The following is a 13,113-nucleotide window of genomic DNA, read 5'->3' as shown; positions in this document are numbered from 1 at the left end:
AATCAGCATCACTTTAATATGATTTACCATAACAAAAAAATAGTTAAAAGGGCCCAACCGGGTTCGAACCGGTGACCTCTTGATCTGCAGTCAAATGCTCTACCACTGAGCTATGGACCCTTCCGTTGTTATGTTTCACATTTTTAATATAATTAAAGTATAGTATCGTTACTTTATAACCAATATTGAATAAACAATTCTTGTTCCATTCCAATTTATGCGAAATTCCCTTTAAATAATAATTAATTTGGGTGTTAAATAATTTACATGTTAATTTAGCATGAACTTGAAAAACCTTAAGGAGACTTTTTCCACGTGTAATACAACTGGCACATCAATTATTGGCATGGAGATGATAGAAAAGGTGAGGAGGAGAATAAAATAGAAAACAAAAACTATGTGAAAGCATTAACATTGACAACAAACAAGAAAAACAAAACCCAGAACAATTAAAAGCAATGAGAAACAAAAACAGCAAAGCAAAATCCTCAAATTGCAAATAATCAAACCATAATAACTATACAAATATGTAACACACCCTTCCCTTCCATATACAAAGAGTCTTCACACATGAATTTCGTTACATGAATAAGGAAGAGAAATTATTAGATAGTTGGCATCACACGTAGTTTTCGACTAGTCCCATGTGAAACAGTGTTACATGTGTTTCTCGCAGATGATGTCATTCTCATGCAGCCAGGTCATCTTCTTCGTCCTCGTCAACCTCTCCTTCTTCCATGGCGGCAGCGTCTTGATACTGCTGGTACTCAGCTACCAAGTCGTTCATGTTGCTCTCAGCCTCAGTGAACTCCATCTCGTCCATGCCCTCCGCGGTGTACCAATGCAAGAAAGCCTTTCTCTTGAACATGACGGTGAACTGATCGGAGACGCGCCGGAACATCTCCTGGATGGAGGTGGAGTTGCCCATGAAGGTGGAGGACATGGAGAGGCCGGTGGGGGGAATGTCGCACACGCTCGACTTCACGTTGTTGGGAATCCACTCCACGAAGTACGACGAGTTCTTGTTCTGCACGTTTATCATCTGCTGGTCCACCTCCTTCGTGCTCATCTTCCCACGGAACATCGCCGACGCCGTCAGGTAGCGGCCGTGCCGAGGGTCGGCGGCGCACATCATGTTGCGCGCGTCCCACATCTGCTGGGTCAGCTCCGGGATCGTGAGGGAGCGGTACTGCTGGGAGCCGCGGGAGGTTAGCGGCGCGAAACCCACCATGAAGAAGTGGAGCCGCGGGAAGGGGATGAGGTTCACGGCCAGCTTCCGGAGGTCGGAGTTGAGTTGGCCGGGGAAGCGGAGGCAGCACGTTACTCCGCTCATTGTTGTTGAGATCAAATGGTTCAGATCACCAACTGCATGCATTCTTTCATGTCATTTCACCAACATAAACACACGCATTGAAGAGAAGCTAAGAAAACATCACTGATAATGAAAATGTTTTTTTTTAAGCTAATCTAAATTAATCTCAGGATGAGATTGCTAATTTTGAAGTGCTCTGCTCCAACACAAGACATGCTCTGGCGTTTTCATTATTCATTAAGGTGAATTTTACTTTATTGGAGTTAATAAATGATGATTAGAAATGTGTTAAAAGAGTGGGATTAGGGTGATGATCACACTTACAACTTGGATTTGTGAGCTTTAGTGTTCGGAAACAGATATCATAGAGTGCTTCATTGTCAAGGACCATGCATTCATCTGCATTCTCAACCAGTTGGTGAACAGAGAGAGTGGCATTGTAGGGTTCAACCACTGTGTCAGAGACCTTAGGAGAAGGGAACACTGAGAATGTCAACATCATCCTATCTGGATACTCTTCTCTGATCTTTGAGATCAGTAAAGTACCCATTCCAGACCCAGTTCCACCTCCCAGTGAGTGACAAATTTGAAACCCTGCCAATATCATCAAACAAACAATTTTTCATATACATAAAACCATAAACAAATCCACACTTTCAAAAGGTACAAAACTTGTATGAAATCCCTTTTTTTCTATCAGAATTAGAGTTTCATAAATGTGAACATTGCATTTAAGAATACGTTGTCAACTAAAAGTCTGATTTTGATTGTGGGACAGATCAAAACACGCTCAGAGTAAAAGTACACAATTTCCATTTTAAGAGATTCTAGTGCTATCTTTAAACCAGAATTAAAATTTTCTTTTGTAATCCCAGTAATAAAACATGTTCCTAAGGTGAAGCTGTGATTCTAGTATGATAAACATGAAAATTGTGCAAGGATCTGAATCTAGAGTTTGTCAGTGACAAAGGACATGCATGAAGGAATGAACATACAATTTATCAATTTACTAAGAACTTGAATCAGCTAAGGAAGTAGTACCCTGCAAGCAGTCACAGTTCTCAGCTTCTTTACGAACAACATCAAGAACAGAATCAATAAGCTCTGCTCCCTCAGTGTAATGCCCCTTGGCCCAGTTGTTTCCAGCTCCGTTTTGACCAAAGACAAAGTTATCAGGCCTGAAAATTTTCCCATAAGGACCGGATCGCAAGCTGTCCATGGTGCCCGGTTCAAGGTCCATAAGCACAGCTCGAGGAACATAGCGTCCTCCACTAGCTTCATTGTAGTAGACGTTAACCCTCTCAAGTTGAAGATGAGAATCCCCTATGTAATTTCCAGTGGCATCTATGCCATGTTCATCACACATCACCTCCCAAAACTTGCCTCCGATTTGGTTGCCACATTGGCCAGCTTGAACATGGAGGATTTCTCTCATATTGAAGAGGGTAGTGATGCAGCAGAAGTTGAGAAGGGAAGAGGAAGAGGGGCTGGTCCTTTTGTAGGGACAAGGCAAAAGGGGATGATAAGATTTATAAAAATGGTACTTGAATTTCTTAGTGTCAACATGAAAATAAAAATGAATGGAAGTTGAATTAATAGGTTCATGTGGGTTTGTTGGGAAGGGGCTGTGTCTTACTCCAAGTAGTGTAATGAGCTGGACGTGGAAAGGGACAAGAACTTGCATTGCATGATTGTTGTGCTATTATGGCCTCATGCTAGCTAAGCAAAATATCTGAATCATCACTCCTTCCTACCACTTGATATCCCATCTGTCAATTACTACTTCCAATAATTCTCCATTCCTTCTTTGCTTACCATGCTTTTACTCTCTCATCTCACCTCCTTTCTCACTCAGACCTTCATTAAAAGGAGATATTATATATAATATTTAATTTTGTCCTCTCTATCTGGACTTAGACTCATTAATGTATTTTTTTTTTCCAAACAGTTTGCTACATACATATTCTCTGAACTTTTAGGTTTGTTGTAGTCTTGTCATCATGAAATACGATCAAGTATGTTGTAGCCTCCATTCATCTCTATTCTTATGTAACATGTTATTGATTTTTAATATTTCTTTTAGACATGTTAATAAATGTTATTGGGGGAAGAAATGCCATCTCTTTCTATCATTTTTCTCCCCCATATCTGTTAGAACTAATTAAGAGAAATTGTTGAGAAAAATGTCGTTGAAATCATGACTTCGGACCATGTAATAATTTGGAAGTTTTACTTCTTGTTTTCAAGCTTTTTTATTAGGGTTTAAGTTCTCTTGTCGGTTATCCACTAAAAAAATTAAAAGGTGTATGTTCATATAAATACCTAAGCATGTTGACAGAGAATAGTTAGGTATTGGTCTGGGAAACCCAATTCCTATTATAAATAATAATCAGCATTTTCCATTCACTGTCATCTTTATTCATGGAATAACACCAGCTGGTGGAGAGATTGTTTACCTTTCTTTTCCCAATTAGAAACTGTAAATGAGAATTGTAATCGATAACATTAATTACGTTAATTTGAGCATTTAATAATAATAAGATAAGATAAAAGTATGCGTATTTTGTGTATTAAAAATCCGTGTCTTCATACGTGCTACTTGTATTCCAGTTTATATTAAATTTACTACTGCGGAGAAAATTTTGATCCGTAATTTAATAAAACAAGAGAGAAAGAAATGTGATAGGAATGATTGTGAATGTATGATATCATCTCATACAGCTACCATACACAGGATTTAAGGTGGTTGCTAATTCAGCCAATATCTGGTGGTTGCATTATCTGTTGATTGCGACATACTATGAGTTTGTAGACTGAATTATTTCTGAAGAGTAATTTAATAAACAATTGTTGACTTAATCATTTTTTGTTATAATCAAATATGCAAAACAATCTTTTTGTAATCATTGTTTTCACATTTAAATTGATGATAAATAAAAAAAGGATAAGATAAAAAATAATGTTCACTTCTAATTACTCTTCAAAATCTTGCTTTTAAAAAAAAATTGTAATAGGAATGATCCATTTTTCATTGATGACTAAACGAAAGAAAATGAATATAGTATAATTTTCATCAGGGTGTTATATTGTGTAAAAATAAATCAAATTCAAGAACAGTGGCATTAGAGGAGAGGTTTAAAGAGATAGAGTTATGCTGTTGAATATATGGTTTTCAAGTGAGTGGATTGAGCTAATAAGGTAGCCCATCAATTCTGATTAAATGAAATCAGGCTTCAGATGACAGATAGAATGTTCTATCCACAGCAATCACCCACCTCTACCCAGTCCCCTCATTCTCCAACTAGTTGAGTTTCAAGATATTCACGTTCACATTCAGAAGGCTATTCTGTAGTGTTCCATGTTAATTGCTAAACAACTGTTCATGATAGGTATCATGATTTAGAAGTAAGAACTACTTACGCAAGAGCATGCAACATGGCCGATGACTTGTAATCACTTGTCACAAAAAACATGGAGTTAGTATTTTGGTTGGTTGAGATATATCTTTCAAATGGAGCATAGATTAGTGAACGTTTAAACAATGATGGAAAATAGTGACCAAATAACTTAAAAAGATAGTAACTGAATGAGTCATAGTCTAGAAATAAAGGTTATTGAATATCTACCACAAACATTTGATCTATTGATGTTCTTGTTAAAATGATGACTATGCTGATGGATTTTCAAATTCGTGACATAAATTAAATGTCAGCGAGATCAGATCGTGTTTCCAAGAAAGGTATATGAGAAGCCTCATGGCAAAAATTACAAATACATTATTTCCTATATCTAAATGGAGAGCTCAAATGAGATAGCCAGGACTATAACCAAAAGATTACACAATTAGTCTTCCACTGACATTTGGAAGATAATACACCTTTAATAAAGCAATTCCTCAAACACATGATCTACGGATTGCTCCCACTTTCCATGATACAATTCCAAAAGCCTCTCAGCTGGAGTGACGCCTGCCAATACAAAGATCATTACTCAAAAACCAAGTAAAACAGAGAAAACCTTTCATGAAAATAAAAAACAATGATGGCATAGTAAAGATAATCTATTTCACGATGCAGTGGTCTATACAAAGAAATTCTATTTCAAGATGTAGAAATAAAACTCGGGTCTGTATATGAAAAAAGCGCTCTTAAAATTGGCTTAAACTTGCATGATTACAGTATTATATACCCTATAAATTAAACATTACCTGTTCTAACCACCTCGGCTACCTCATTCAAAAATCCCGATTCCTTGAAGCCTCTTCTCTCCAAGCCATCCTGTGGAGGCCAAATGTCCTTAGCAACATTGAAAACAACAGCAATAACACAAATAATGACACCTTTTAGGCTTTTACCTTTGCCAACTGTAGAACATCTTCCGCAACATGCTTCAGCAAACCATCTCGGAATGGTGTTTTTAGACCAGTTACGGGAACCTGCCATAGACTCCAGTGGTTAGTATAGACATAGTACGAAAATAGTCATTGCTGAAATATAAACTGTACAATAGTAAGAATCATTCGCTGACCCCTGGGTTGACATATATATCAATCCTCGTGAAGAAATTAGAAGAAAATCTCTAGGCATTGAGGTATACCCGTGTGTTAGTGTGCATGTGTGTGAGAGGGGAGGAGACTTAAATCAGAGAAGAAACTAGGTTCTGATTGACATCTAGTTCTCTGAAATTCAATAGAATTTGCAACAAGTAAAACAGCTCCCTTTTTTATGGAACTTTCCGGTCACACCTCTCATAAAATAACTAGGCAAGGATCCAAGGCCACTTTGATCAAATGATCAAGACAAGATTTCGGTTCTCACTTATCCCCTACTTCTAAATATATTTCACCACAAGGGTTAGTCCACGCTTCCATCCCAGAGATATTGTGCATGAGAGAACATGTCGGAGATTAATAAAATATTTCTGAGACTGAACTTAACAACTTGGGCATCCGGGTTGGATAATAGCAATACAAATGAAAATAGAAAATAGTGGTATAAAGGATGCTACCTTATTCCTTAACATCAGTCTTTCTTCTGGGGTCCAATCAGCTGTCAAATCTAAAACACTTTGTAGAGAAGCATCATCGTACAATAACCCTACCTGACAATCAGAAAAATTACAGTCAGCTTGTCACTCAATATTTTATTGAAGCAGTTCATTATGTTAAGTGAAGAGCATGCAAGCAAAAATTTGAGCAACTAAAAATATCATAGAAAGTGGGTTTAGGTATAATTTATCCCTACAAAATTGATTTGTAAGGTGTAAGATGAGAACGGTTCCCTTTTTTTATATACTGCATTTTAACACTATAGATAGATTATGTGGGATTTGGGTTTTTCCCAATACACTTCCTCAAATCCAGTATTATTGGCCTTGATACATATATAACATGGTCACTGGCCCTTTTAACGTGTATACCATAGACTCTAATACCAATGTAGGGCTTCTGGACATACTGGAACAAGTTACCTATGAAAACCAATTATAGTTTATAATATACACTACCTACTCCCTTAACTTACGAAGAAAATCATGACAAAGTCATGTCTAAGCTTCAAAAGCAGATAATACCTCAAATAAGATAGCACTAACAATAAGTAATTCGCCATCTGTGACTTCCTCCACAGAAATTCCAAAATGTATTATTAAAAGCATTATTCCATTTTGCCTTTTGAAGACAATAAACGTTAAATTGTTGCACACATAGCACCTCCATGAATAAGCTAAATGCTAAGTTACAGCTCGAACTTCAACATGCTAGCATCTACACTCAGTGACATCATTTTTTACCGTGAGTGCTGGACAAATAATGCAATGAACTTCCAAATGTCAAAGGCCAAGTGACTACAAACATAATTGACAGCTAAGAAAAAGGCCACTCACCCAAAGTGCTGGTAATGCACATAACCTTCTCCAAGGGCCTCCATCAGCACCTCTCATCTCCAAATACCTCTTCAGCCTGACCTGGAAAGAAAAATGATTTATAATAACGCAACTAGGAAAATACTGCAAATCCATTGCAAAGAAATATTATATTGTCAAACCTACAAAATCTAACCTCAGGAAATATAGTTGTCAAGTGATTTTCCCAATCATTGAGAGTTGGTAATTCCCCAGGAATACAAGGAAGTCTTCCATCCAAGAAGTCCTGCAATTAAAAAATCAATTTTTTACATTGAAAATTCAAGATTACATGCACTGTGGTTAAGGAAAGCGTGTTCTGCGACAAAGAATGGCATATCTACAATAAATAGCCTTAAATTACAATAACAGTAAGGATAGATGGGAACCCTGAAGGTCTTTCCAGTACAATCAATATATCTGTGTTTCCGGTAGACAAAATACATAGGAACATCAAGAGCATAATCAACATACTGCTCAAACCTGCAATCAAAAAATAGGAGAAAAAAATTAACCAAATCATCACAGGAAATGCAATTGATAAAATTGTAAGAAAAAGTAATTCAGAACGTTAGATGAGATTACGTAATACAATAATTATCGTAGTTCAAATAAATATTACAGAAAATAACTATCATGATAAATCCAGCATTGTTGGAAATGTTAATAGTTAATGCACATAAAGAATAGTATGGTCCAGAATAAATGATATATGCATTTATTATTCATGGGTATTGGTGCCTAGGGAGTGGCACTAAATTAATTATAGCCTAGAATACATCTCCAATAGTCTATCAAGAGTATATAGATACCGAAGATACCGAGAAACTGTATACTGCATTGTTTTGAATAATAAAGAAATTCTGATCTCTAAATTCTCTATGAAATGTTCTGTTCTATCTTACTCAAAATACCCATGTAAATTCAGCAAACATCACTAAAACAACAAATTATGCTCTATGCATACTGATTTTTTCTTCATATTCTTCAGTCTTGATGTAGTCATCATGGTAGTCCTTTTTCTTATAAGAAAAAAAAAACAGTAGTCCTTGAATTTTGTATTTAAGTACATCATTCAGTTTTTTAACCCCTTGAATTTCGGCCAAACCCTAAGTTAAAAAAAGGTCATAGAAGAAAATCATCAAGGAATGAGTTGGACGGTGTGGATATAATGGTATGATAGAACTATATTAGAGTCTGTTACAGCAATTTAATTACAGCTGTACTAACTATCTTATCTTTTCCTTCTTTTGTAAATGGTACCAAACCTATCACGGTAGCAGAAGAACTTCAGAGGCAAAAGTGTTAAAAATTCACAGTATCCTACTTAAGTAGAACAGTGACCCTCAATTTCATCACACCCGAACTCTCCTTTAATATCTGGTAAAAAATAGTTTTAGGGATCGGAATCTTATATCTCAAGTTTAAATGCCCTACGGGTATATTTCCCAATACATGTATTTTGGAAGCCAATAAGAAGGATAAGAAAATCAGCAAAAAGATAAAAAGTTCTCTTTTCAATGCTTCTTATAACATCAAAGTATTAAATGAAGCCTAGAATTAGAAAGGTTTGGAAAATATCTTACCCAAAAGAATCATCAAAGACAAAAGGCAGCATGCCTGTGCGGTCCTTGTCAGTATCGGTCCAAATATGGCTGTTCCGATCATATGACAAATGGTTAAGGCACCTTTACAAGGCAGAGTGTGAAAGGAAATGACTGCATGAAAACTTCTATGTACCTTCTCATGCTGACAAAACCATTTGGCTTTCCCTCTTTAAAAGCTGAATTCGCAAAAAGAGCCGTTGCTATCTGTCATAAAGATAACACTGATTACACCACACTGCACTGACCAAATTCCCTAACAAAAAAATGTGAATATTACTTACAGGCTGTAGAGCAAGGCCAGCACGAAATTTCCTGATCATGTCTGCTTCTGAACTAAAGTCCAGATTGACCTATAAAATTAAAAAAAAAAAATTACTATCCAGCATCAGAGCAGCTTACATTGTGTCAAAAGATACTGTTTTAACAAATTTAAATTAGGATGACTTTGTTAAAAGCAATCTTGAAAATCATCACATATATACCTGTACAGTGCATGTCCTGAACATCATGTCAAGCCCCAGAGAACCAACTTTAGGCATGTAATTCCTCATAATATCATATCTTCCCTGTGGCAACACATAGTCAGAAAGTAGGTGATTGAACAACCAAAGGTCAAGAATAAACTGTCTCATTTTCAGTTAAAACAAAGAATAGGACCCGCTGACAGAACTTCTCATATAACAAATAAAAATAAATAAAAAAACCACCAACAGGGATAGAACATTGAAAAACAAGGTTTAGCACAGAGACGAAATACAAGAGTGAGAGATAAGAAATTAAAATAAAATGGAAAGAAGAGCTTTAAGGTTGCCACAGTTTGGGTCATCAGAGTTGGAACTGGCAGCTGATGGTACAGGGAGAAGGGCTACAATTGGCCCACGCAAGCAGAAGAATGAAGAAAGGTTTTAAAACAATTTGCCTAAAAAAGGTCCAAATCCATTATGAAAGCCACAAAATGTGAAATGGCAGAAAGCAGCACAAAGCAGGAGGCAAGTGGCAGGGGGCAACGAAACTTCCCATAATTCCTTTAAGGCCCTATCATAACTGTTATTTAACAACTATGATAGATAGTGAATAGGTATGACTGAAATTTGACAGCTATGTAACCTGAAATCAGGAAACCCAACCAAATTCATGAAAAGACAACTAAAATGAGATGGTGCCTATGATGCACTGATACATATGTGTATCAGACAATACATGTCCGATATGGCAATACACTCATTCTGAAAATAACATGATACGATATATATACACATTGAAAAATGTATAAAAATTCCTAAAACTTGATAAATATACAATTGCATTGTTCACATCCAACTTAAAATCACATTTATTAGACATTGACACAAAAAATTATAAATTATTGTCATCATAAAAGTATTGGTCAAGTATCCTAGAGGACTGAATACTCATACGTGACACAAACTGAAGTATTGGTGTAACATAGGATGACATCTTTCTTTTATTAGCTTGGCAAAGTAATAACTGATGCAGTCAGGAAGTGACATCTGAGGAAGATTTTTATGCTGAGATATTAGTATCTGTTCAACATTTCAAGAAATTTAAATAGGGGTTGAAAGAAAAGTACTACCTTTGGCATTACAGGTATGTCTTTGATTCCCCACTTTGGCTGGAAACCAATTCCCAAAAATCCAATTCCCATTTCCTCAGCTACAGCTTTAACCTATAAACACAAGTATATGGAAATAATTACAGATCTGAAAGAAATAGGACCACTCATCAGATAACAGAAACATCAAACACACAAAACTAGCATTAAATTTAGCTATCTATCACGTCACAACTTAAAAAGATAAAAGACCACACCCACAATGGTATACATATTTATCCAAAAAAATAATGATTCCACAGAAAATCACACATTTATTTTGCTAACAGCAAAACAACAGATCTCCCTCACAAGAACATGTGGCCTACCTGATAAAGGTGGGAATTAACTTCAGCACAAGTCTGGTGCAAGGTTTCAAGGGGGGCTCCACTAAGTTCAAACTGACCACCGGGCTCCAATGATATGCTCTGCTTTCCCTGGTTCACATAAAGCACAAAAAAAATTCAAATCTTCAACTGTAACAATGCATGCAATTTAAACAAATGAATTAAACTGTAATTGCCCAAGAAATGTTTGACATTCTTGTTCATTCAAAATTTAACTAACCTGTTTGAGTCCAATAATTTTATCACCTTCCATTATTTTATCCCAGTCAAATCTCTCAGCGATTCCATTCAATAATTCTGCTATTTGCTCATACTTCATAGGACGCAAACTTCCAAACTCAAAACCAAACTTCTCGTGTTCAGTACCTATTCTGCTAGACAAGATAAAGGAATTAACCACTTATAGACATACAAAGTAGTCATCAACATCACAGACACCTCAAATTTTAAACCTTCAAGAAAATTAGTGAGGTGCTATATAAACTTAACTAAAATCACAAACAAGAAAAGAAAATATAAAGATAAAGGTCTCCTCGTAATAAACAAACACGAGACCAGGGGAAAATGTTTTTCCTCTGTCTATTTGAGCATTGGTCCAGTGTGGATGACTGCTCCAGCAATTGAAGCATTTTTATTTTTATTTTTCTTTCATTTATAATTGTCAAAACCAAGGGTTTAAAATGATAGTTGTGATTGTGATTGTGGTTATTGTTGCAGTTTTATGGTGATCCTTGATATTGCAGATAATTACAGACAAATGTGGAAGTTGTCAGAGGCAATGGCAGTAGCTGGACCGCAAAAACCTCCGTGTTACAGTTGCAATTACGGTCACAGATACTTACATTCTCTACGTTGTAACCCGTATTCTATCGGGGGACCAGCAATAGTCACATTGTTGCTGAAATAGAAAATGAAACCAGGACAAAAAACAAGACTTACTACATTAGAACCATAAACCAAGTCAGCGCAGTTGTATCAGCTTACAAAGGAGTCTAATTAATAATCATCTCAATTCTACTGCAACAGAATCCATTACCGAAGTGCTGAATTTTTTGCATGTTAGAATAATGCTGGGGCGGCCATACACAAATTAGTTCTTGGTTGTTAGCTTTAATGCGTGGACCATGTGGAAAGTAAAAAAAAAAAAAGTGATATGAAAAGGAGCATGATTAATACTCTTAAACCAAACAAGAAAAGAGAAAGAAGCACATCAAAACAAAACAATCATGTAGCAAAACACGTGTTAAAGAAAGGCCGAATGGCAAAACAAGAAAAGGACACCTCCAGTTTTCCCTGGGCTTGCAACCCGAGGCAAGATAGTCCACAAGATCCTGCTTGGTGAGTGGGTCCGTGACAACCACGGCATCTTCAGTGGGAGGGCTAGCAGCAACAATCACTCTTCCCCCACGTGTGGCAATCCTCTGCGTCGGAGAAGGCTTCTTAGCAGAAACCCAGGCAGAGCATGACAAAGTGTTGGCAGCAGAGGCTTTGGTTTCCCTATCGAAGTGTCGTCGGGATAAGTGGCTGTAGGAGTAGGTGGTGGTAGTTCGCGAAACGACTGCCATGGCGGTGGCCGGAAGGAGCGAAAGGCGGAGGAATGTTAGAAATCGGGAGAGAGAACAGCGAGGAAAACGGTTATTAGGGTTGAGGAATTGACTGTTAGCAGTGGAAGAAAGAAAGAAGAAGAGAAGAGAGAGTGGAGGAAAGTGTTTCTCTGGTACAGTCGGTGGGTCACAGCTTGGAGAAGCTTAGCTTCGTAGCTATCTCTTCTATTTCTCTCTTCGAATCAAAATGGAAGCAATATATTACCACCACACCACCACTCTCCTCTACTTAATATGCATTACGCACTATACTCTCTAAAATAACATTATTCTTCCAAACAATATTATTCAAATATTTAAAACATAAACTATTTCTCCATTTTTAAATAAAATCAAACTACAGTAATTTAAGATAATCAAATTATTATATTATGTAAAAAAAAGTAATGGGCGGAAATTTAGAGGTGAATCACGAGGAGATATTTGTTTTAGGGAGCATAAGACAAGAAAGTAGTACTATTATAATTTTATAAATAATATATATAGTTATAACTTATAAAGTTTATTCTATGATTCGAATTGTTGTGAGTGAGCAAAAGGGTCACGAGGCTTGAGCATGGTATAATGATTTAGACAATAAAGTAGTGAAGCACAATCTCTTCCATGGATGCCACATCATTCTTATTCTCTCCATTTAAACATATATATATATATATATATATATATATATATATATATATATATATATATATATATATATTTCCCTTTTTTACTTACAAGGTATTCAACA

General features: G+C 36.3%; 2 protein-coding genes and 1 non-coding gene across 3 annotated transcripts; all 3 read right to left on the bottom strand.

Moving 5' to 3' along the window:
* Positions 1-48: 48 nt before the first annotated feature.
* TRNAC-GCA (transfer RNA cysteine (anticodon GCA)) lies at positions 49-120 on the bottom strand. The gene has a single exon. It is a non-coding gene; the product is annotated as a tRNA-Cys (tRNA).
* Positions 121-461: 341 nt separating this feature from the next.
* Positions 462-2,768, bottom strand: LOC124835153 (tubulin beta-1 chain). Its single transcript, XM_088103271.1, has 3 exons — positions 2,354-2,768; positions 1,637-1,906; positions 462-1,365 (listed from the first exon to the last, which is right to left on the bottom strand). Exons 1-3 carry the CDS (start codon positions 2,745-2,747, stop codon positions 689-691), a joined length of 1,341 nt encoding a protein of 446 aa, XP_087959397.1. The 5' UTR covers positions 2,748-2,768; the 3' UTR covers positions 462-688.
* A 2,143-nt stretch (positions 2,769-4,911) lies between these two features.
* On the bottom strand, positions 4,912-12,590 carry GSH1 (glutamate-cysteine ligase). Its single transcript, XM_047310048.2, has 15 exons — positions 12,061-12,590; positions 11,000-11,150; positions 10,762-10,869; positions 10,415-10,507; positions 9,303-9,386; positions 9,102-9,170; positions 8,954-9,024; positions 8,800-8,868; positions 7,603-7,696; positions 7,371-7,460; positions 7,196-7,276; positions 6,320-6,412; positions 5,667-5,747; positions 5,520-5,589; positions 4,912-5,280 (listed from the first exon to the last, which is right to left on the bottom strand). The coding sequence occupies exons 1-15, from the start codon at positions 12,342-12,344 to the stop codon at positions 5,192-5,194; spliced, it is 1,527 nt and encodes a 508-aa protein (XP_047166004.2). The 5' UTR covers positions 12,345-12,590; the 3' UTR covers positions 4,912-5,191.
* Positions 12,591-13,113: the final 523 nt, after the last annotated feature.

This window comes from Vigna umbellata, chromosome 1, assembly GCF_029865625.1.
Source record: "Vigna umbellata cultivar VRB3 chromosome 1, Vumbellata_1.0, whole genome shotgun sequence".
Taxonomy (NCBI): domain Eukaryota; kingdom Viridiplantae; phylum Streptophyta; class Magnoliopsida; order Fabales; family Fabaceae; genus Vigna; species Vigna umbellata.
Note: the sequence above shows the minus strand (reverse complement) of the source record. Positions and strands in the feature narration are given on the sequence as shown.